This window comes from Ammodytes marinus (genome assembly GCF_949987685.1).
Source record: "Ammodytes marinus genome assembly, chromosome: 1".
Lineage (NCBI taxonomy): Eukaryota > Metazoa > Chordata > Actinopteri > Uranoscopiformes > Ammodytidae > Ammodytes > Ammodytes marinus.
Genome location: NC_137230.1, coordinates 3,751,868 through 3,777,116, shown reverse-complemented (window position 1 = coordinate 3,777,116; position 25,249 = coordinate 3,751,868). Strand labels below are relative to the sequence as shown.

Genomic DNA, 25,249 nt, shown 5'->3' with positions numbered 1-25,249 from the left:
CTCTCGTTTTCCAAAAAAAGGAGACCTGATCCCAAAAGGAACTCACGACTGTCTGACCTGGTCGAAATAGACCAGAGAACAATGGACTTGTTTCCACTGAGCAATATAGTTTGGTTTGGTACAGAACGGTTGTGTTTCCACTGCTGACTGTACCCTTACTTGGTAAGCGGGATTTTTGCCGGATGGTGATAGCAGCTACCTAACTATCTTGACATCATAGCAGTGGGACATAGTGTAGCCCACCGATAAATTCAATGAAGAGGATGAACGCGAAACAGTAAACAAAGAGCTGTGCTTCAACATTTTTTACTCTTGCAGAGAAGATTACACTTCTGCCTGAAGGGGCTCAGTTGGACTGAATACTGGTCAGAATTGTGTATAGGGTCAAGTCTTTGGTAAATAGGAACTGAATGGACTTGGAAACAATACGGCAGGGTACAAAGTCAGTGAAAGATGTGAATGCATGAAAACAGCACTTGACTTTTACTCAATGGCTAATATCACCAAACCTACCTGTCAAACTCAGCATTATTTATTCAATCAACCATTATTTATTTTTAGTGTTTATCCCTAGGAAATAGTGACCTATTGTGTGAGAGGGACTTCAGGCCTGCTCATTTGTAATGGCAGGCACTCAAGTCAAATAATCAGAATACACACCTGGCAAGGCCTTATCTCCAACCTGTGAGAGGGTCAGTGCAACTTTTCCTGAGAAATGCCTTATAGGTTATGGCATGGACATTTCATCAGCTTTTACTTTTGAGAAAATAAAGTGTGACTGAGAATTTTACTTATGAGAACATTTTGAGTGTGACAGAGGCCACAGTAAAATACAGATGAAGTTAAGTTTCAGTGTTGGGGGGCATAAAGATATTTGGAGAAAGATCTCACCTGAAACATTTGATAGATGCATTTGAGCAGTATGTGAATGGGGTGTGTAGAGAGAAATTCTTTGGGATTAATAAACAGGATTTCCTTGGCACGGTGCATCTGTATGATATTGAACAGTTTAGTCCCTATTAGATCCCGGGCCTTGCCTAGGTTGCAGCAGCTCAACTGTCGCCGTACATCATTCTATGTGAAGGGTGCAAGGTGTGGTGATACCAGGACATGTATGGATATGAGCATCTCTTCAGACTCAACTGTAGAGTGGGGACTCAAGGGACTCAAAATGGGCATAGCAAGTGTTCCAGTCTTTAGCAAAAGTGACAGTCAGTTATTGTAGACATGGTAGGTCTTGGGTCAAACCCAGTCTGCAGATGTTTAAGTCCCTGATAATAAACAGTAGTGCCTCAGTGCATCTGGCTAGCATACCGTTAGTCCCTTCAGCTTATTGCTTTGCTGTTGCCTTGATGTTAGCGCTACCTACACAGCTGATGACAACAGAGGGGAATTCCCTTGGGAGATAGATGACGTACAGTGACAAACACAGAGTCAGAGAAAGCCTCTTTGAGAGTGTAAATCTGACGGTGGATTTGAATCTTGTTTCATCTCGTCATTTACATATGCAGACTCAACAGCCCTATCATTCACATGATACACCCGTTCTGTCTGCTTTGAAGATAGTAAAGTTGTCAAGGCTGACTTCATCATCTGAGAAAAAGCCTAAATTGAACCAGGTATCGGATAGAGCAATGACACAGGTGTCCCTGGAGTCCCTTTCAACCATGCTTTCAAAGTATTTCCACCTTATTGTGGAGAAACGTAAGGCTTGTTGATTGAGGGAAGAAAGTATCTGAAAAGGTTGTCTCCTTAGCCGGTAGCCTTTCCTCATCTTCCACTTTCCTCTGTTGGATGTTTCATAGGACTGGAGTAGATTCACCCCATCCCAGCAGTAGACCAGAACAGTGTTGCTGCAGGCTTCTGCCAGTAGTGCAAAACTTTTGCAAATAATCCAAAGAGTCACAAATATGACTCAGATTGCCTTGTGTCTTTATATCAACTCAACTTGCCCGCAGTGATACACACTCGTTGACAATCATAGCCGGAAGAGACACTATAACAGAAAAGATTACAACCGGACATGAACACACATTGACGAGGAGGCAGAGCAGAGACTAGGTCTTTGCTGCAGAGCATGAGCTGTAGCCAGGCGGGTGGATCAGCGTACAGACAAACAAATACATCCTGGCAAGGATGGATAAAGATTAAGGCTTACTGGTTAGTGCACTGCCCCTAATGTAGGCCACTATCAGTAGCTGTGCTTAAATCTGTTTCATCTGCTGGGTAGAAGGGTAGCCGGTGCTTTCTCTGGACAAGGAGGAAGAGCCTCTGACCATTTCTCACCAACCACTGAAAAAATCTGTATTGTACATTTTAAGACAAGGAATATCTAACATTGAAGGCTTTATCTATTTGAAATAGTTATTCAGTTCAACGTAGTGTTTTTACCTGCTGATCAGTGATTTTTTAACAGCTGATCTTTTACCACCTGAACCGTGATCCGAACGATCACCCCCCACAGGTCGGCATGCATTTGTGAACCACAAATGTCAGAGATGCTCGCGCATGAGTCAGGTGCAGCTGCCTGTGGATGCCTCACGTCTTTGCTGCAATTTTTAAATCAATGTACATGTTAAAAGGAAGGATGTTTCATGCCTCATTTTACACTTAATTAGTTTTCATATATTTTAAGATTGTATTTAACGATGAATGGACATCTTCTGTTGAGGTTTTTTTATGATGTTGTGGAAATTTTTTAAATAAAATGAATTGAAAGCAAAGTTATATTTGTCCCGTTATTTTTGCCTTTTTTGTTGTTGTTGTTGTTGTTGTTGATCTGAAAAATTATCATATCCGTGACTGGCAAACTGTCACGATCCGAACAGGTGGTTTGGTGATCCTTTGCACCCCTACAAACCAGTTGAGCAGTCTTTTTTGACTGAAGCTCCTTCCATGCACACTTCAACAATAAACCCTCTTTCAAAGTCACTTAGATCTTTCCCATCTCGATACTAAATCAGAATCCACCTCTACAACTAAAAACACATGTTGCTTTGCTCTTGCTTGTTACACTACTTGTAGAGAAGCATGACTATCATCCTTCACTTCACTCAGCCAGATACAGTATTCCCAGACAGAATTCAAATTGGCAATTTTCCAGTGATCCTGCCATCGCCCCAGGGCCCAAAACTGCTTGTGTTAATCATGAAATTTACAGCAACTAAGATCCAAAGCTCTGAGACTTTTGTAAAACTGTATGCCAGGCCTCTCGCAAATAACATGCCTTTGTGAAAGTTGTTAAAGAATCTGGGTTATAAGAGCATCCGAACTTCAGCAGAGTCAGCATGTGTTTCAGAACAGAAGGTGCAGAGTTAATACCAGGTGTTGAATAAAGGGCTCTTGACATTAAACAATTAACACAGAAACACTGTATGAGGAGTTATGGCAGCCACACCGGGCCAGCAGCGGACTGACAACTGCTCAGCTTAATAAACCAAAGTAAATGAGCTAATCTTGCCTTTACCACAAACACAGAGACACGCTGGCCAGTCGTAACACATTTATGCATGAAAATAATGACCTTGCAATACAATGATTGGAAAAGTGACTGGTCCAATCAGTAAGAAAGTAATGGCACGAGTGGGAAAAGCAATGAGTCGCACACCACTCATCCATGGCTGCATCTGACAAACTCTTTATTGACCGCTGCCGGTTATCTTTCAACCATCTAGCCGAAAAAGGCTGCAGCTGATCTACCAGCAAAACCTTAGAAATCAGTCTCACATGTATAACCCAAACCCAATAGCTCCACTTGCTCAAACAACTCAGTACAACGGAGTATTTTGTTCTATTTTCAGGGTCAGAAGAACCCTTAGCTGTGAGCCCATATCTCAATAAAAATAGATGGATGAAGCAAGGAGGAACACTAAATCAAGCAAAAACTTCGAATGGATCATCGATCGCTATAAGGGCTGCATGATTCTTGCTAAAAAGGGTATCACGATTTTTCTCCTTAAAAATTGAGATGGCGATTCTCTATGCAATTCTTGTTTTTTTCTCAACCAAAGAGAAATGAGAGAACAGCGATTTGAGTTGTAAGCGTGTATGATAAACTATTAGCTTGTTTTTCTTTTTACATTGTGAATGCTAAATTGTCATTGATAAGCATTTGGGACTGTTCTGAGGCTAAGAAGTCAGCATGCAGCTTGACGTTAATGCCTAGTGGAATATGAGCCAGAGAATCCTAATCAATTAAAAACGAGATCGCATAGATGAGTGAAAGGACATCACAATCTTTTAACGATTAATTGTGCAGCCCTATTCGCTATAGCTACTGCTACCTTTTGCTAGACTCTCTTTGCATCCAATTTTCTCTTTGATTGCAGGCATATCAAAAACAATAGCAGAGCAGATAGACTTTGTAGGCTGATACTGAACATGGTTCTGGGCAGAGGCTGACCACAGTCAACAGATGGCAGAGAGAGGCTAGCCTTCCCACTGGGCTGCTGGCCAGGGTTTTAACAAGCCCATTTACCAGAAGGGATTCATCAACACGGTTCAGGACTAAACTTGGAGATGTTGTGAAGACCAAACTCCATACCGTCCCAGTGTCTGGATGTTTATAAGCTGGATAAGGCTGATGTGAGATTTGAAAAGTCTTTACTATTCTTAAAATGTTTAGGGTAAAGCTATGGGCTGTCTATTGTTTTTAAATAGACTTATCGGTTATGACTTTAAATTCCCATTAAATTACTCAGCAGTCAGTGCTTACCCTATGGTTGAGCTTTTATCAGGGCTTCATCAGAGTTGAAGCAGGGTGAAAGAAAAACGTCGGAAAGAGGAGGAGGGAGCCATGAGCATGACTAAGACCTTCAATGGCAGGGTTTTGGAGAGCTGTAGAGTGCCAGTAAATGCCAACAGCATTGGCCAAGCAGACAGGAAAGGGGAAAAGGCTTGTGGGTGCAAGAGAGACAAGGCTGGAGGAGGAGAAAGCAGAATATCAGTACGTCTACATGCACAGTTAAGTTGAGCTACGTTTATAGTGCCACTAGGTCATTTAGTTGGACACATGTCCTTGTTCCAGGGAATCGAACCATGTATCTCCGAGTCCGCTACAATAGGTGGCGACGTGGGAGAGGGATCCCTTACTTTGTCGACTCTCCCTGACATTTCTTCAAATATTTTTTTTAATCCCGGTAAAGGGTTTTTTACTGGGAGTTTTTTCTCAGCCGAGCTAAGGGTGTAAGGGCAGGGTGTCATATTGTATCATATTGTATGGACTGTAAAGCCCACTGGGGCAAATGTCTATTTGTGATATTGGGCTATACAAATAAAACTGATTTGATTTGATATGCACCCTTTCAGCATCTTTCTCCTTGTTAGTATTTGACCCGTTTTTTTTTTTGGGTTAACTTAACCTGTTAGCGAGCAGCTAATGGTTAGTGAGAATCAAACTGGTACCATGTTGAGCCTTAGTATGATTAACTCAAAAAGTGCTTTGTGCACTTTGCACAGCTTTGCATGCACAGCTTACTTCTTCTTCCTTTGTTTTTGTGCTTTCGTTAGCATTGAATGCTAATCGACTTCCAGGTCAAAGCCTAGGTCTGGATGCTGTGGAAAATGATCAGAGCGCCTAGGTACAACTACAGTTCGATTGACCCTAGGAAAGGCTTGACTCCCATTTGCATTATTTGGGTGTGTCGACTTTGAGAAATTTGATTTAGTCCAATTTCAGTCGGACTAACGTGTTTACATGTATTTTAAAAGTCCTGTTTGAGTCGGAGCAACACAATAAATTGATTTTCTCTAACATTGTGAAACGTATCGAGTCAAACTGGGGGGGAGATCAGAGGTCTGAGGGAAAAGGGGGGCGTGGTAAAGGGAAGAGTTCTTTCAATACTACTGCAAAAGGTTGAATACAGTATTATATTTCATCAAAGGGCAAATCATATGAAAAATGCATTGTAAAATTCCTCCAGAGTGTCTCCTCTAGAGGGAGTGTATGAAAAGGCAAATCATTGAAGAAAAGAAGCATGCTGTCTCTTGAAAGCAAACCTAACAAAGAAACCATTCAAACTAATCATTCCACATTGGTCAAATCAGATAGGATTTAATACACATTCTTTCACAATTAGCCACATTTACTGTGTCTCCATTACCCTGACAGGGAATAACCGTCCCCTTACACTAACGGAGCTGAAGAAGCCATCGCCTTACATTGGTCCATGAGCTTTGCTTAAAACACTTTGCTAGCTACAAAACAATAACCAGAAAACACACATCTTGTGTATCTTTTTGTGCTTTTTTTATTGCAAATGGAATGGAAATTATTTGACTGTAGAAATATAGAATTATCCCTCTGTTGAGTGTGTTATGTATTATCATTCAACACAGCTTTCTGACAGTCAGCATTTCTCATTTTATGAATTTTTCATATTTATTCTTTAAACCCTATCAACATATGGATGCAGTATCTTCTCTACTCGAATGGGGATGAAAAGTCCAGTTGACCCAAATTTATATCCTTAGTATAAAAATAAAAACTGTGGCTTTGTGAATGGAGCACAGTAAAGAGAAAAAAATGTCCTGGCAGAGATGGTAAACATACAATTAGAGAGGAAAAAGGGAGGTGGTGTAGAAAAGGAAAAGCAGGAGCATGAGCTGGCAGTGGGTGGACACACAGGAGGAGCCTGACTCGTTCTCTCTGGCACAGCACGGTTAACCTCAGCCTGGGATTAGCAAACTGGCCCTGAAAGCAGGCTTTTCAACACACAGTAGGCCATCATGTAAGAACATTTCTGAATTATTCCTTTTCATCGTATTCCTAGTTTCTGTGAGGTTTGCGATATTGAATGTTCCAAGTAAGATTCACCCAACTCGTTGTGCTGGACAACACTGTGAAATGCTTTTTAGCCAGTTTACCACCTTGCATGACCAAATGAGCATTGCCGAGATTTGATCAGGTGATGAGGTTACATTATTGGGGACAGAGATCTACATAAAGACTGTGAGGTAGAGAAATACCTATTACGGCAGCAGCTATTGAATATTTTAATACTTGGTTATTCTACTGATTACTTTATCGATAAACGAAAAAGACGCTCACAGAAAAAGTTTAATACATACCATGACAGCCTGGTAATATATTAAACATGACCCACAGTAGGGTTTGGCAGTATCTAATTATTGATCCCTTTAAACTTTCCCTGAAGAGAAGAGGCTGTCACGTGACACATAGCGAGTAGGAGCGCTTTGTCTAAATAGCTTTGTCCTTTTCTGACAGGTTCTTTATTTGACACATTAGGCCTCAATGATTTACAGGAGTTCTGTCATGACTTTTAGAGCATCTTCAAACACAGGCATTGGTGCTGGACACGGACACGTGTCTTAAGGCATTTATTAAAAACATGCCCTGCACATTACACAGCACTTTTACGGACGGTAATCAAAGGAATGTTATACTATTGCTATTTTTAAATACCCTGGGATAAGGTATTTACGCTATAACCACCCAAACATAGTACTGCATGTATAAGTGGGCTCATGCGACATATCTTATTATGCTAATTACGCAAATTGCTCAACATGCTACTTTTAGCAACCAAGCCTAATCCTAATTGCTAAACCTATATATGACATTATACTCATTACGGTTCAAAATAAACTATTTGTATGGAGGAGGGGTAGGAGCCCAGAATATGTTCTTTTGAACATGTTGACCAGAATGTATCATCTTCATTGACACCAAAATGATATGTTTATTAAACTCTTCATGGGCATTTAAAACTCTAAGACCACATCTCAATGGAAGGCCTGTTACAGCTAGAGTAGGATAGCAGGACCATCAAATGGGTGGAGTCGTTTTAAATGAGAGATCACAGTGTGTAAGAGTAAATGCTGCAGTGTCCTCCTCTATTATTACCAACACAGGGCCAAACAGGGCAGTGCTCGCTCTCAGATTTTATAGAAATGTAGGGGTAACTCATTTTCAGTGATACATTTGCTAATGGCGTGGTAACTGTTGGTTGATCACTGTTCCACAGGTGTCAAGTATCTTTTCTCTTATAAAGAAATAATGACTCATAATAACACAGCCCCTATAGATAAATGCCCACTGTTGCAAACAGCAGCAGATAAGAGTCCTCAGTCAGGACGAACCTTTAAAACAAACAAGAAAACTGACCTGTCTAAGCCCGGTGAGATGACAGCTGTAGGCAACGTGATGTTGTCAGAACAACACAAACTAAAAGCGACACCGAACACCGTAGGGAGAGAGAGATGGAGTCAGAATAGATTCATTGTTTCCCTTAACTTTATAACACAACATTAGCGATCAATTTTGGATCTTTGTATGGATGTTTAAGTCCCCAAAAAGATGCACGTTCCGGGATGAATTGAAAAGCTCCTGTAAGGGCTACGACGGTACAGAGGACAGCTGATTTGGAACAACACAGCTGTTCGCTTCTACGGGGAAAAAGTAAGGAACTCCTACGCAGGTCTACTTACCATTCAAAAGTTATTAAATCATCAACAAACTACGCAGCTTACTGTCTCGTGCCACAAGCTCTGTTTCAGGGAGTATATAGGGATTATTAAATTGTTTTTGATGGTGTGTTTTTTTAAGAACGAGTATTGGAATACTCGCTTGGAAAAAAAACATTGAGTATTCGGAGCCTGTAAAATGGTATTCGGAACAGCCCTAGAAAACCCACAGTTTTAAGTCCCTGGGCCTACCTGCTGAATTTTCACTTATGCTTCCTCTGCTTTACGACGTCTGTATCCATCTCCATCTCAATCTCATTACAGACCACTACTCTAATGCCAAATATGGGGGCGCGGGTGGCCTTGATTTTCAGCTGACAAAAGTAAAAATAAAAAAATAAAAATATGAACTTCGTCAAAGGCTCTGATGAAGGATCTCAGGGGCTCTGGTTCCTGAGCCCACAGTCCCATACTTAGTCAACAGTGCCTGCTTCCACAGTAGTACTTTCTAATAAGCCTGAAACTTCTGAGACTACTGGCTACATCTAGTAGCACTTAATGCTCTAAATGACTCAAAAAATGCTTTATAAATCAGCATAGACTCCATATTAACCAGTACTAGTTATATGGGTGTTTGTCAGGACACAGGCCACCCTGATGGCTGGGGGAAGGAATTGTGATTTTGGGGATTTATGTTAACTATGGACTGGACTACAGTTTGCTATGAGTGCTGCAATCCAGCTACAGAGTGTGTTAAATCGGGGTGCTCCATCATGCTGTGCATCGTAATCCTCTTTTGTAAGCTCCTGCCAGGGCACAAGAACACATGGCAGAAATAGAAGCTGTTTGGGCCGACAACCAAAACATTAAATGAACCTCTCTTGATCAGGCAAGTTCAAACTCCGGCTGAACGTACAACATCATGCCTGGACACCCAGTCTGAATGGGAGGTGGAACTGCTGCTTCCTTTAGTTCTCACTGAATGCCAACCACAACTGATTCAGCCTGAAAACATTGGTCAATCAGGCAAACCAAGTAGACAAAAGACTAGTTCTAGAATCATTCATGCAAATACAAAGACATGTTCTGAGATAGTTCTTGTAGTCGTTAACATCAACATGGATCGATGAATAAGCTTGTGAGATATGGCTGGTTTCACAAGGCTAGATTGACGACTAGACGAACCAATCAGAAACTGCCTTCCATTATAAGGGACAAATGTTAGGTCAGAACGTGGGTCCTGATTGGCCTGGTCATTTTTTGCCTAGGGTCCTCCCCACAGGGATCGGAGAAAGCCCAGACTGATCTGTAGGAGAGACACAAATGTGAATCTCACAAGATTAGGCTGGGGTCACCAGGCTTAACCAGCCAACTTTTACCTAGCCCTCCAGAATTAGCTGGACATTTGCAGGTGCTAAATAGTACATATAAGGCTCTACTTGTCAAAGTCTCAAATAATTCCTAAATGCATCAGTATCAGAATTAGTAGACATTAAAAATGTATAACAAAAAATCTGTTTATTGAGGATGGGAAAAAACACCCCAGAAAGAGGGCACTTTCTCTCCAACAGGCCAAGTGGCAGATGCCCAAGCCCCCTTATACACCTTTCACACCAACAGGAACCAAGAGCCAGCTCCGGGCTGGTTCTGGGGCCAGTTCAAAACTGGTTACAGCCAAATAACAGTTACGAACTGGTTGGTTTCACACCGACCAGAGCCGGGAAGAGATCAACGTCATGACGTCACTGTAAACGTCTGTGTACGTCGCTGCTCTAACGCTAAAGCTAGCAATAACTTTACGTTTACGTCTTATTTTACACGTGTTGCCTCTCGCTTTGCTTTGTTAACCAAACAGGACACATACATCGTATTTTCGTCAGTCGAATTGATCGCTACGTTCGGTAATTACGTTGTGTTTACGTCTTGTAGTAGCGGTGTACTTTTAAGTATGGCGGGCATGAGGTTTGAGTTGGTCTGGATAATCCCCCCGCCGGCCCTTGACGTAGGCAGTTCTCATTTCTAGCCCAGCTCAAACCTGGAGCTGGGATTGAACCGGTTTTTACAGCCCGTAGCCGGCTGTCTGGCGGTGTGAAACTAAAACACTGGCTCTACCTGGGCCCTAGCTCCGAACTAGCTCTGATTTAGCATCGGTGTGAATGGGGTATTAGAGGTCTATGTCTACACATGCCTGATTACCAGCATTCTTGTTTTAAAGGTGGGAGGGGATCATCCAAATTGCAGAGCTCAGAGGTCATATGTCTAATTAGTGAGTACTAATAATTAGTACTTTTCCCCTGCACAGTGATGGAGGCCACACATCAAGAGCTCATACACACTGCTCACAGTGGAACATACTGGCACAATCCAGATCCCAGGTCAATTGAGACACCTTTGTAGTAGTAAGGGGTCTGTTTCTAGATCCAAGTCTTCTACATACCCGGGAAGATATTCTGCATGAACGTCTCCATGGCTGTTAGAGACAATTTGATGAAACATCTCCCTTGTCCTATTTTTTACAGTAGGTCTACAGCTTTATTTTCCATTAGAAGAGAGGCCAGAGCATCATAAACATTTATGCTTTGCATCCCTAAACACGCTGCCCTCTAACTTTTGCGTCTCACAAAAATCTCTCTCAGCAGAAGAATGTGTGCCGCAGGGTATAGGGGTGGAATTTTGTCTGACATTGACCTTGGTTGCGCACAATGATGTGAAACTTCAACAAGGAATCTACATCCTGTCATGATCAAGAGATTCCACCATTAAATTAGGTGCTATTCTTCCTGGAGTTTTTCTTATTGTCCGAGCATGTATGGAGAGGATAGTTCAAAGGCATTAAAGAAATATGACTTGGCAAATAAAAAAGAGCCATGTGCAGCTGGCTGTGAAAGAGGGGCAGATTAGGACATAAACATTTCATTGATAAATTGGGAAATGCATGAATGAATGAATGATTGTATTTGACCATTTTGATATAAAAACATGAACAGCACTCTGTCACACATTAAAATACATAAAATAGCCAGGGAGGGACAGACACAAAAAAGCCCGAAGGCTTATTTCCATTGTGGTCCCTATACACAAAACATACACAAACATAAAAATCACACACACAACAATGACAAGCCACTAAGACAAGCCTAATTATGTCCAAGCCATTTTTTTAGGGCCTTTTTAAAATTGCCCAAACTCCCGACCAACTTGAGTGCTCCCGGCAACCTGTTCCAAAGTGCTGCACCGGCATAAAAAAAAGGAACCCTTTCCCATGTTAGTCCTCACCCTGGGTGGTACAAAATCAGTGGTGCTACCCCTAGTGGCATGCGTGTGAACCTCACCTACTCGATTAAAATAGCCTCTAAAATATCTGGAAACATCCCCATTCACAATCCTATGTACCATACACAGCTGTATTTGAGATATCCGATCATCTACTTTTAACCAACCCAACCTCTGAAAGTGGGAAGATTCAAGATGAATTCTCATGGGGAGGTCAAAAATAAGACTAACCAACTTATTTTGTGAGGTCTGAAGTCTATGTTTCAAATGCACCGTGACGCCACTGTACCATAATAAACACACTGTGTCATAATAAGGCTGAATTAAAGCTCCTGCTAAAATTAACATTGTTCTTTGGTCCAGAAACTTTGAAATTCTATGATTTATTTTGGCGATTGCCTTTTGAGCCTGACCTACACCAGATAAGTTACAATCTAAAACACAGCCAAGGTAACTGACTGATTCCTTGGATGTCATTTCAGAATCTCCAGCTAAAACCTTAAAATCTGAGGCTTTTTTTTGCAGTTAGTTCTAAAAATAAATAGAGGCAGTAAGGCGAGAGTACAATGGTATTCATATTTGTAGGCTGAGGGCACATATGCTGCTGTGCGCAGTGATGGTCCCAGGCTCAGGTTTGGCAGCGCTGCAGGGAACTCAGGAGAAATGATAATTAGGAGGAGGAACCACAGCTCTCAGCAGTGCAGCCTTGTGTTCCCCATTAGCTGTGTTGGAGCTTGTTTGTCAGTCGGCATGCAGGGTGAAAAGAATGGAATGGTGCCAGTTGTTCCAAGGCAGGCTGCAGACTACTGCTCACTCCAAGGGCATAATCACCACACACACACCAGGTCACAGCAAACATGCAACCTGTGATATTCAAATAGGACCTGGGCTGGATGCTTTGTCCTTTTAATTTGTGTTTTGATCGGATATTCATGAATCATATTGGTTGTGATTTCAAGTATATATATCAACATAGTCAAATTAAGGGACGGTATACTAAACAGGCATACAGGATGCGATAAAAAGTGTTTCATTTATAGCAATATGTAATCATTAGAAAGGAAATCTGCTTAACAACTTTATAAACAGTTAAAGTTGTTTAGCGTCTCTGCCTGCAGTAAGTCACCATATATTCTTTCTAATCTCGGACATCAAGTCCCCAGCCCGCATGGACGGCACAAATGGATCCATCATCAAATGCTCCATCCACTCAGCAGACGGAAGATGTTACGCCATCGATTATACTCTCTTCAAGAATGTTTGCGAACCGTACTGTGCTGCAGTGGATGGTGGCCTGTTCCTCTGGTTCCAACACCATCTTATATAGTCCCCATTGTTTATTCCTTTCCCTCTGCCAAGAGACACTTCTATTCTTATTGTTGTTGGGGTCATATCCAGTTCTTTGCCCAAAAGAATGGATAAACACACCAAAAACAACCACGCTGCTTGTTTTTTTTTCTCGTTCTTTATTTTATTTTATTTATTTTTCATGTATATTTCGACACATTGTTGTATGAAAGCCTATTTTTTTATTTTTTATGATGTATTTTGATTTCATTTGAACTTAGAGACAGTTGTTCCTTGTGTTTGTTCTTGTTGTCCATAAAATTGATAAAATCAAAAAAAAAAAACACGTTAAAAAAAAAAAAAAAGTTGAAGTTGACTTACAGTGCGTACTGGTTTACTGATTTGAAATTATTATTATTAAGCATTCACATTGACATAGAGAAAATGCCAAGAAGTGCAAGAAGTGAAAGCCTTGCTGAATGAAATATGACTCATCTATGACAGAAAACGTGTGTTAATCAGAAAAAGCCCACCCACAGTAATGAAGACTTTTACAGCTTTTGGTGGTCGCTACTAGACCTATTAAATCTCTGTTTCATCCCCCTCTCCTTAGACATCAGCAGCATCCAGCATACTTCAGCCACACACAGCCTGTAATTCATGCTAATTCAGCACTCTGGCCTTCATTTACTGTTTATTTCTGACTGCTGTGTGTCAACATTTATTTGCCTGGCTTGCAGAGCAGGGTAGGCTCTACTTTTAGCTGGATGTAAAAAGGCCCTGCTGAGGAGAGAGACAGAGGAGAAGCACAGAGAGCCTTGGCCACAGGATGTCTGAGAATGCACAAGGCTCACCACATATTGGATCTCAACACACAGCACACACACACACACACACAAGTAGACTCAACAGTTTGTCCTTTCATTAATATAATAAGAAAAAACATAACATAATAAGCAACAGTGATGTGCCAAATTAATTGATGTTGTCCACATATTCAAATAACCAGAGTTGATTTAATAATAACACAAATGGGTCCTGCCGGCCGTAAAACAATGCTAGGAAAGAACGTTATAGTTATTCAGACACTTGCTTTGAGTGCGAGAATAGCACTATATCAATGGAATATATTATTATTATTATTATTATTATTATTAAAAACAATCCGCAAAACTATGTTTTCATTCAAATTTAGACAAACTGTGTAAACACACTGAATAAAGACATTTTCCTGTAGGACATGACTTCTTTTTAAAGACTCAAGCGGACAAAGAATTTGAAGACATTCCGTGCATTTTCCAACGCTCAATGCTACAGCCGCAGTGAAGTAGTGTGGAGATTAGGATACACTGTGCTACTCTTCGTACATAAGGCACAATATTATAAAGGCCGCCATTTTCCAAAATTTGCAAGGGATGCCAACTTCGACTTTCCGTTATTTTTCATTCAGTCTTGACTAAATTTTGACGCTGCCACCATACCCTCTCACATAAACACCTTACTCCATACAGTATTTAACCAACTGAAAAACTCTGATGTATCCAAATTCAGTGCAGAAAATGCTTTGTTAAAGAATTTTGCCTGAATAAAATGGAGAAACATGTTAAATTGCTCATGATTCAAATCAGCTGGCATCTACTCACTAACACATAGAGGATCTTAACAGGGACTTGGTGCTAATCTTCACTACTTATCAGACAGGTTACCGTGTTTGGGGAAGATTGATCAAATGAAATACTGCGCTGGGCAGCACTGTCGTCATCCAGTTACGTCCGTCCCCAGAGCACCATACATAGGGCTCTGGCCCGCCCATATCAGAAAGAACGATTTGATTGGCAGCTCAGGATTTCTTGACAATATTTAAATGAGCTTCAATGGAGAGTGTCCAGACCAACACCCGCAGCAAATTTAATTTGCCCGCGCCTAGTGGCAGGTCTGGATTTCCTACTGGTTTCTCTACTGGTTGGCACCCTCCCCCAAGTTACAGGATAACAAAGTGACTCTATGACCTTTTCTTTTTTCTTCCCATTTTCTTCCTGTGCTTTTCGTTTGTTTTAGGGTTGCATGCCTGTTACCATTACTATGCAAAGTAAATAAAAAATAAAGTTGAAAAAAAGTTAAATACTGCGCTGGGAATGAACAAAGAAGAATGAGAAGAATGAAGACATGAGAAGACTACTGAGGGAGAGGCAGTGTGTGACAGGCCAGGAGGAGAAAGAGCATGTTGAGACAGGCATCCCTCTTGAGTAGTGAGGGGTTGACTTCCTGTGTATTGGTCAACAGGAGCTTGGCTAACCCCAGAGATATAGGTGCTATTATGTAGTTCCCTTTATTAGGCCTACTCCCCCTCACCATGTCAGTAAGAACTCTCCTGCCGTCATTCTAGTGTGATGACTACATCTACTGTAAGATCAAAACAGCTTTTGACAATGAGAAGAGATGACACTGCAGTTCTTGCTATGACAGAAAAAAAAATAAAATAAAAAAAAAGTTATTTATCATTACATTAGTTGAAGCCCCCCCATGGTCTGTGCGGTCACTCCAAGTCTGCAGGGATTATCAATTGATTTAGTAACTCCCCGAGGATGGATATGTTCAATCAATCCACCTTTATTTTTACTCAAAGAACACTGAGGTTTCCCTCATTTGCAGTGACGACAAGTTAAAATTACATAAAAAAAAAAAAAATCGGTCCAGAATACAAACGGTAAAAAGACAAGAAACAAAAAACACATGGGGTAAAATGAAGGATTAAAAAAATAATAATACAATAAAAAAAAATTAAAAAAAAAAAATTAAAAAGTGGTGACTTCAGTGATAAATCAGATACCATTTTTAAAGATTAAATCAAGAGAAACTAGCTATAATCTCAACCCTGACTGACCTGTTGTTGACCCTCAAGTTCCCTGGCTCGTACTGATCCAATGTTTTGCATTCTCCACCCAGAAAGGCATTATTATTTTGACAATGTGCCAGTTCTGTGTGGGTGCACAGTGGCTCACACAACAGCTTACTCCGGGAACACGCTCGTACAGCAGCAGCAGACAAGCTAAATTAGCAAAAGGCCAAGCCAGTCTGAAGCAGCCACGCTTTTGGCATCACATTAATGGATGTAAGAGATCACACACAAAGCATCTGTATTATCATAGTCAAAAGACATTCAAACTGTTTTCAGTTGTCCAGGATGGATGATTTATGAAAGCTTATCGACAAACTGGAGCCTCATATTTGACACATTCTGCTAAATGCGAGAAGTTCCTGCCATGTATGAAGATGAGAACTCTGAGAACTTTGCGGCGTCATTAACCCCTAGTTTATACTGTCGACGTCAGATTTGAAATGGTTTCTTCAGTAAATGGTCACTAAAGCTACCAGATAAAAGTCCTGAAGCAAAACAAAAACCTTTCCCCCATATAGATGTAGTAGAGGTTTCAAAGTGGCACGAAAAGAAAACGACTAAAGTAATGCAAAAGTAGGTCAAATTTGTACCCGAGTACAGTAGTGCTTGAGTTAATGAACTTAGTTGCATTCCAGCCCTGATCCAGGGTTTCCTGCCTCTCTAATAATAATGGCTCTGTTCTGATGCATGCTGGGACTGGCCTCTTTGCCCTTTTTGCCACGTTATGGTGAAGGAACCAAAAGAGAGTCATTTAGTGGTTCTAAATATAGACAACTTTTAGTCAAGCTGCTTCTCTGTGCTTGAGAGAAGACTTTTTTTCTTCCACAATAACTCTCCATTATTACAGGGGGACGTAGCTAGCTACCATGGCAACAAACACATATAACCCACAGTAGGAAAGATGAGGCCTTAAGGGCTGTTACATACTCCGCGAGAAGAAGTAACAAAGTTCTCTGTGACAGAGCTGCGAGAAGCAAATGATGTGATTTTCTTCTCTCAGCTCTTGTTCAGCTGTTCTTGCAGCTTGTTCTCGACACATCGTCCGGGCCGAACTTTCTTCTCGCAGCTTGTCCGAGAACTATTGTGTGATTGGTCAATCTGAAGTCAATGAGGAAAAAATCAGCTGGCGCTACTATGGTAACAGCGCGTGACAAGTACCGCGGTGAGGAGTTCGGCACTTGAGTTCTCGTGAAGTACGAAATGTCCAGACCAGAAAAAACTTCCCGAAGCTCTGTCACCGAGAACTTTGTTCTCTAGCCTTAACAGTAGCACTGTGCTAGCCCTGCCACCCTGTGCGAGCCTTGATTGTGACGCGGAGGCCAACAGGCTGGGAATGTGTTATGTCTATTAGATGCATGTGCTGGGATGTTACACTGGATAACATTTTTTTTTTTTAAAGGTACAGTACGGTCAATTGAGAGGGGCTAACAAAATACCATTGACCTCACGGCTCAAATGAATCATTCTGAATAAATACATTCATTGATCCGACTCTGCACGACAGTACAGAAGTGGGCTAAAGCACATGATGAAGATGCCTTTTATTCTTCACAGTTAATATCTCCTTTCATCTAATATAGTCACTCCGTTCAGCTACCACATTCATTTGAATTGACTTCAAAAGAGTTTACATTCACAGCATTACATTCTGGGACATATGGGGGAGGGAGGGGGGGGCCTGCGTGTGACAGGGGATTCTGGTCAACTTTTTATTTTTTCATATGTAACTGTATGTTCACTCGTATGTAGTAGTTTCACATTTTGTTTTGCTTATTTTTATACATCACACGTATGCTTGGTGGTGTATTGAAATGATTTCATGATGATTCCAATTGTACCATATGCACATTGCATCCTGGAGGCCCTGAATGGATAAGTGGAATGTGTGTGAAATTGAATTTACCAATAAAAGATGTTTGAAAAAAAAAAAAAAAAAAGTTTAGATAACGGCTGCATTTCTTTCATACCTACCTAGTGGTTGGCTGACTAGGTTAGCTGGCGGTGCCGTCTTTGAAGGCTTTTTCAAGGCCACCAGTGACAACACACACACACACACACAAGTCTCAACAACCACTGAATGCCATACGATCCAGCAGGCACTGTGTAACCAGTTGAGCTGCCTTGTTGGACAACACAACTGAACTCCAGGTATTAAGCCTTTACAGTGAGGAGGAAGAAGCATTGTATTGCCAGTGTGAAAGCGGGGACGATTTGGTTCTCACACCAACACTGTGTTGACACTTTACTCTTTGGTCTATCTGGAACACATGACACTTTTAAAGCTATTTCCAACCTTCTATTGCAGATTGATTTGACTTGGCAGGCAATCAAACCCACTGGCATAATAACTATATCTAAAAACCAAACCAAACAGTGTGTCATGTCAAGTGTGTTCAGACCAATGGAATGCTTCTTCTGCAAACCAAGTAGGGTCAAAGGTCAACTCACAGGCCAGGGCCAACACACAAAAAAACAGGGATTTTATGTGACCTTATGATGACCTACAACTGGCCCATAATTCAGTTACACCGAGATTCAACTCTTCAGGACATACATATATCTTCTAGGGGGGGGGTGGGGAGGACAGATACAATTCAGCAACAAACTCTTTAGCTGCAGTGTACTGTTTGCTGCACTCAGTCTGGTACAGAACACACAATCTCTTTGTTTGAGAATAATGGACAAAGTCTCCGGTGAAGAAAGGAAAAAAGAATAGGTTCCAAACCTAGTATGGTTGGACCGTGTATGGTCACTGTACTGCTATATATAGTGGTCACAAGTTTACATGGGCCTGTTCCTTGGTAGTCTCAGTAAGGTGAATTCCTGGATAATGAATGCGAGTCAAAGAAAAAAAAATGTTATGATCTGAAATAGCAGATCACGTTTGAGTCCAACATTTCTATAGATATATTTTCTTTAAATCTATAACACACGTCATAACTCGGAGTAGACTAAAACTCTACTGCAACCGTACTAGCATGAACTACTACGTAAATATCATTCATGGCCTATTCAAAGGCAATGGAGCAACTTTATCACCAGGCGAGTCAGTGACAGACTCTGTGTCATTCCTAGGTCTGGTCCTGCTTCACAGCGGTGATGCAGCCTGTAGTCACAGAAACATGACTTAAGTGTGTCCTTCACAGTCACATGCAGTATAGAGTTCAATGCTTTGCTTTAGCTACAAGCATCTTTAAGTCCCCCAGAATAGAAACCAACGTCCACAATATGGTGCTATTTATGTATTTGCTGGGTATTTTTGATCTGAAGAAAACTTGGTGTAATAAACTGATTTACTGCGTTTAGCAGACATAGCAGATATTATTTAATTCCCACCGACTATAAAAAAAACATGTTTATGCCTCTGTGTTCAGATTTGACTGAATAACAACTCTGAGAAGGAGGAAGAAATTGTAGAATGTTTTAGAAGATAGTATCAGATAGAGAATATTGACAGGAAGCAGGGCGGAGAGGGAGGGGGGGGGGACATGCATCAAGGGACACAGGCCGGACTTGAACTTGGACTGCTGCAACACGGACTTAGCCTTAACTACACACTCTACCCCTGCTTTAGAAGTGGGGTCAAACTACAAAGACCATGTAGGTGAATATCAGTTGACGACTCAATACTCAAGAGTTTTCATTATTACGGACCGCCTTAAGTCTTGAGTTGGCTTCTGTGCTCTATACTGTGTGCGTTATGGAATCAATGACATCATTCAAATGATATGAAAGCCTCCGTCTTACCTCATAGGACCAGACACACTGGACCCCCGCGAACCTGCGGACACAGCGGCCCACCTCCACGTCCTCGTGCGTGGTGTACATCTCCTGCAGACACTCCCTGATGTGGGGCACCATCCGGCGGAGGACCTCTCGGCTCATGATGACCCCCGGCCCCCCCATGCAGAAGTTCTCCCCGGGCTCCAGGGCCAGCTTGCCCAGCTCGTCGCGGGCCCCCATGCCCGTCTGGCCCAGGAAGAGGGCCTCGGAGCTGTTGAGGCTGCGCAGGAAGCCCTCCAGGCGCTGGCTCTTGATGTAGACGTCGTCGTCGGCCCTCATGAACCAGTCGTACTGGTCCAGGTAGTGGTCGTGCATGTACTTGAGCATCATGAAGGACTTCTTCTGCGGAGGGTACGAGTCGTCCACGTTCTTTAGGGCCACGATGGGGATGGGGATGGAGGTGTCCGAGCCCTCGCTGGAGAAGAACTCCACGCGGCCGGGGATGGACTGGGCCCAGGTCCTGGAGCAGACAAGACAGAGAGGGATGGATGGAGGGATGGATGGATGGATGGATGGGAAAATGTTAAGACAACAATTGAATTAACCACTCTGATCTCAAACATGCACTGACTGCCACGCCCCCCAACAACACACACGGTCCAATGCATCACCCCCCCCCCCCCCCCCCCCTCCCTCTCCTCCTTCTTACCGTATGCAATAACTTTATTAACAGTGCAATATATTTTTACACTTGAAACATTTGAGCTGATAATGTATTGGTATGAATGCAGTTTGAATGTTGTTTGCGGATGTCTTTTTTTATGCACCTTAAGAAGAAGCTCATTTTAATATGGATGTACATCGTATAATGACAAATAAAAGGATTGCATTTTATTATTATATTCTATGCAACACCTTAAAATAATGAAACTAATTATAATAAAAAATGTAAACAAACAGATGCAGACATGGAATGTTCATGTGCTCTCTATACGACACTGAAGCTCTGCATGCAGATGTGGCTCACACACTGGCTCTTTTAAAAAGGTACAGACCAACACACGGCCAGATAAAGGCTTTTTTACTGGGAGTTTTTTCTCAGCCGAGCTAAGGGTGTAAGGGCAGGGTGTCATACTGTATGGAATGTAAAGCCCACTGAGGCAAATGTCTATTTGTGATGTTGGGCTATACAAATAAAACTGATTTGATTTTGATTTGAAATCAAAAGGCATGGCTCCAGACTAACTTTATCATCTAGCTGCACCAGCATACATTTTGGCTGCACCCGATATTACATTCAATATGACGTGAAACATTTCAGGTGCACTAGTGCGACCAGTGAAAATATCTCCACAGATATGTAGGCTCCCTTTAAGGGCTTACCATAGGTTAAATGCATACTACTATTTTAAGTTCAAAGTATGAAGAGAATAAGGAGTAAAAAATTAACAAAATAAAAAGCATGCATTTAAATGCATCTCTGTGTTATTTTCTTTATCCTTTGCTGTACGCCTGGGTTAATTCACCTCTTTTCACACATGTCAATTAGGGCTGCAACTAACGATTATTTTGATAATCGATTAATCTGTCGATTATTTTCTTGATTAATCGATTATTAATCGATTAGTGTTTTGGTCTGTAAAATGTCAGAAAATGGTGAAAAATGTTGACAAAATTTTCCAAAGCCCATGTGGTCGTCCTCAAATGTATTGTTATGTCCAAAACACACAGCTAGTTCACTTTACTGTCATAATAGGATTAAAGAAACCAGAAAATATTCACATTTGAGAAGCTAAAATCAGAAAATTTGGAATTTTTTTATAAAAAAAATTACTCTAAAACGATTAATCGATTATCAAAATAGTTGCAGATTATTTTAATAATCGATTAATAATCGATTTGTCGATTAATCGTTGCAGCTCTAGTGTCAATGTCACTAACTGACTAGTGACTAATGCTGTAAACATTATTACATTTCTCATATTATGCTCATTTCAACTTGTAATTTGGGTTTTAACAAAACACTTTTTTCTTGGCGTATAGTATCCAAAAAAAACGATATGTTTAGCTGAATCTCCTCTTTCCAGCCTCTGTCTGTCTCTGGCTTTATGTAGGTTCTGCCTACACTGTCTTGGAAGCCTTGTTATCCTATAGTGTAGCAAGCCCAACATATCACTGGAAGGGCTCAGACTCTATGGTCACCAGCAGCTTATAACCCTGTAAAGCCCCACTGAGCTGCCAGTCGGTCAGTCAGTACAAGCTGGTACCGCGCAGCCGAACCCAGTTCAAACAGCTTTACATGCTGATGCAGCTTGTCAAACGTTCCCATTGGAAACATTTGTTTGACCGTTAAGTGGACAGAAGGAAACATTTAAAGCGGGCATATAGGACTCTTATTTTCTGAACGTTCCTATTACATCAATGATGAATTTGCTTGCTTCACTTGAGATAAACTTGGACTGGTCTGTAAATTGTAGGCTAGTTTGTGTCCTACCCCGACATTTTCAAAGATACCAAATGTGTTTCTACCAAACATCAGAATTCCATTTGATGGCAGGTGACAGCCATTAAAAAACAAATTTAAAAAAACATTAATTTGGGCATGAGAATATTTACTCAATGTTAACATCGTAGGCTACAGCTTGAGCATATGGAGTCAAAACAGAATTCCCAATGTTTGTGATAGACGAGGGCTGAGTGGTAGCAGATTCTTTGACCCCACTTAAAGCTCCTTAGGGACAACATAAATGGGGGAAATGGACGTTAAGCGCATTTGATGGCAGTTTTACAGCACACAGCTAACGGTTCCCTGGTAGAGCATAACTCGAGCTCTCAATGAATCACAAGGCTGTTCTAGTCGTTTCACCATATCCTTAGCAACAGTGCAACATGTCAAGCAGCGCCTAATTTGCTACTTTTTCCCCCCTCTTCTAAATGTATACCTCAAACATGTAGGGCTAAATAGCAGCAACCAGTTTGGACAATGACAAAAGGTGAGACTGGGTAGAAATAAGTGCTGCTAGCATGGCTCCCTATATAAAGGGCCTGTGTTTAAAGCGGAGAAAGCTAATATAAAAGGGCTACAGTGGGGGAGAAGCTCGTCACATACCTGTGTGCCGCCACGGCTCGGCTGTTCAGGTATTTCTGGGCGGTCATGACACCAACGAACAGGAAATTATTGGACCTGGGGGAGCCAGGATTCTCTGTCGCCGGTGAACCGTTATCTTGCGGCGACCATAATAATCCACCGTATTCCTTCCTGAGAGCCCGGTTCAAGCCACAGCCGGCGGGGTTGGCTTTTCGCTTCTGGCCGGCTTTCTTCAGCTCGGTCGCCTTGGGTAAAATGAGTCTGGAGGCGAGCGTAAACCCGACGACCAGTCCCAACAGAACACTAAACCATGCTCTTCGGCTTCGACCTGCCATTCCCCCAAAAGTTCACCAGCTCGCCGTTTATACCCTCACTGTAGTATCCTACAAACGGCGTGGACGTACAAGAAATGACAATACACGAAATAAAAATTAAATTAAATAAAAACAAGTGAAAAGCGGAGCAGCTGGGCTCGTGTGTCTCACGCTCCGTCTCTCATGGTAGAAAAGCCCTTTTCTTCCAGTTGCCTACGTAGCATCACAGCAGCAGTCTCCTTGAAGACGCCACGGTAACCGCTCTGCTCCGTCTGACCATCAAGCTGCTCTCTGCCGCTATCGACCATCGGCAAACTTCAGCGCCGATCCATAAATGCAGCAGCCCGTGTCTTTGCCTTGAATAACGGCCCCATTCTCATCGTTATCTCGCGAAAGGGAGAATGTCGGAGGACTATCGAGAGCGCTGGTCGCGACGGCTTTAACAGTGGTTTGACCCAACGGCATTTCCGTAGCAGCGCTGTGACTGGCTGGCTGGATGAATCCCCTCCGAGCCATGCAATTCTAAAGGAGGAGGGGCGATTGGGTCTGGTCCGCTGGTCCCGGAAGTGGTTTTCTCCACTCTGTATTTTCATTTACATTTTTTCTACTCGTCAGTTTTCAAAACGTTGCTTAATATAGAAGGACAGCACAGTGCCTGATCATGTGTCCACCATGTGGGTTTACGTCAGGACCATCTGTTCAAATTGTTTCGAGTTTTTACCGTATTTTTTACGCAGAGAACAGCTCTAAACAATACATTTCCCATAAGTCTCGGTAGCCGTTGCCATGGAGAAGACATGAGTGAGAAGATTTGTTTTTTTTTCTTCCGGAACCAACGGCCCCCAGAAATACCAGAGGAGAAATACATGAGAAATACCGAAATACGCAACCTGACGATGCTGCATTCAGGGTATAAGGGAAAACCTGCCTTTACACCAACGGTCCATCTAGCCTAGTCTACAGCATAGATAGTATATAAAAGTCTACAGTAGGCTAAAGATAGTTGTTGACTATAAACTATAAACTTGGTTTTGCTCTCTGTGACATTTATTTAAGCTTTTATAATAATACAAAAGCTTAGGCCATGAATAACTTTAATTGTCAACTTGTCAGTGATAGGCCCTATTTATAATTATGCTAATAGTGTAGGCCTAAATATGCCTATTAGGCTATTGGTTTAATGAAGTAGGCTAGCTATAAGGAATTGTTTGTATCTTCTTTTGTGTTAAATGACGGGGGAAATTACAACTATTCAATTGTCGAGTTGATCGCATAGATCAGGGGTGTCCAAACTACGGCCCGCGGGCCAACTGCGGCCCGCGGCCCGCTTTTTATTGGCCCGCGGCCGATTTTAAAAATATAATGCAATATGGCCCTTTGAAAAAAAAAAACATTTTTTTTTTTTTTTTTTTTTTTTTTGCATTTCTTAGTTAACCCACTAGTGCAGGGGTGTCAAAACTGATTGATTGGCCCTTGGCACATTTTAAAAATATAATGTAATATGGCCCTTTTAATTTTTAAATAATCTAAATGCACTCATTATATTACAGAGAAATATGTCCCATAAAAGAAAAAGAGCACCAAGGCCATCCCAGAGGACCCTGCATACTATTTTAATTTAAATTAATATTATTATGGAAAATCCATGTGTCCTTCTCCAATAGTTTCTAATTCATCTGACACAGTGTTTACATTTTTTTTCATACAAAATTCTTCAGCTTTAGCCTCTTAATTTCCCTCTCAAAGTGCACCAGATTCATGCATTTCACTTTAAAAACTTTAAAAAATTGGAGGGGCGGGATCTCGGCTGGCTACTATTTTCACCAAGCTGGACATTAGACGTAAAAGCAGAAAACACTGGGTGTATTAATGGCATTTAACAAGAGGGGGGATGTATCTTTTTAATGTGCAAGTAAAGTGTTGCCGTGAAGAAGGATTACAATTTACGAAGACACTATGAAACTAAACATCAGAGCAGCTACATGTCCTGATAAATGTGTTATTTTTGCAAAGTGGCCCGGCCCTTCGTAGATTTTTCTGTATGTGGCCCTCAGTGAAAAAAGTTTGGACACCCCTGGCATAGATAGTAGGCTATAGAAAAACTGGTTGAACGTCAGCAAAAACCAGCGCATCTCTCTTCAGCCAGCTCTCTGGTGAAGAGCGCCCCCATGCGGCTGTAGTCTACAGTAACCAGTTGGTGTCTGCCGGGGAACTTATTGTGTGTAGGTTATGTTTCTAGAC

The 25,249-nt window shown here is 41.6% G+C and overlaps 1 protein-coding gene across 1 annotated transcript in view; it reads right to left on the bottom strand.

The window, feature by feature from the left end:
• The window catches only part of chsy1 (chondroitin sulfate synthase 1), a 56,223-nt gene extending 32,758 nt beyond the window's left edge, over positions 1–23,465 (bottom strand). The window contains exons 1-2 of the mRNA XM_080027858.1: positions 22,716–23,465; positions 19,631–20,126 (exon numbers count right to left, since the gene is read on the bottom strand). Of these exons, the coding sequence (XP_079883984.1) occupies positions 19,631–20,126; positions 22,716–23,029 (810 nt within the window). The 5' untranslated portion in view covers positions 23,030–23,465. The remainder of the gene's footprint in view (positions 1–19,630; positions 20,127–22,715) is intronic.
• Between the last annotated feature and the right edge of the window lie 1,784 nt (positions 23,466–25,249).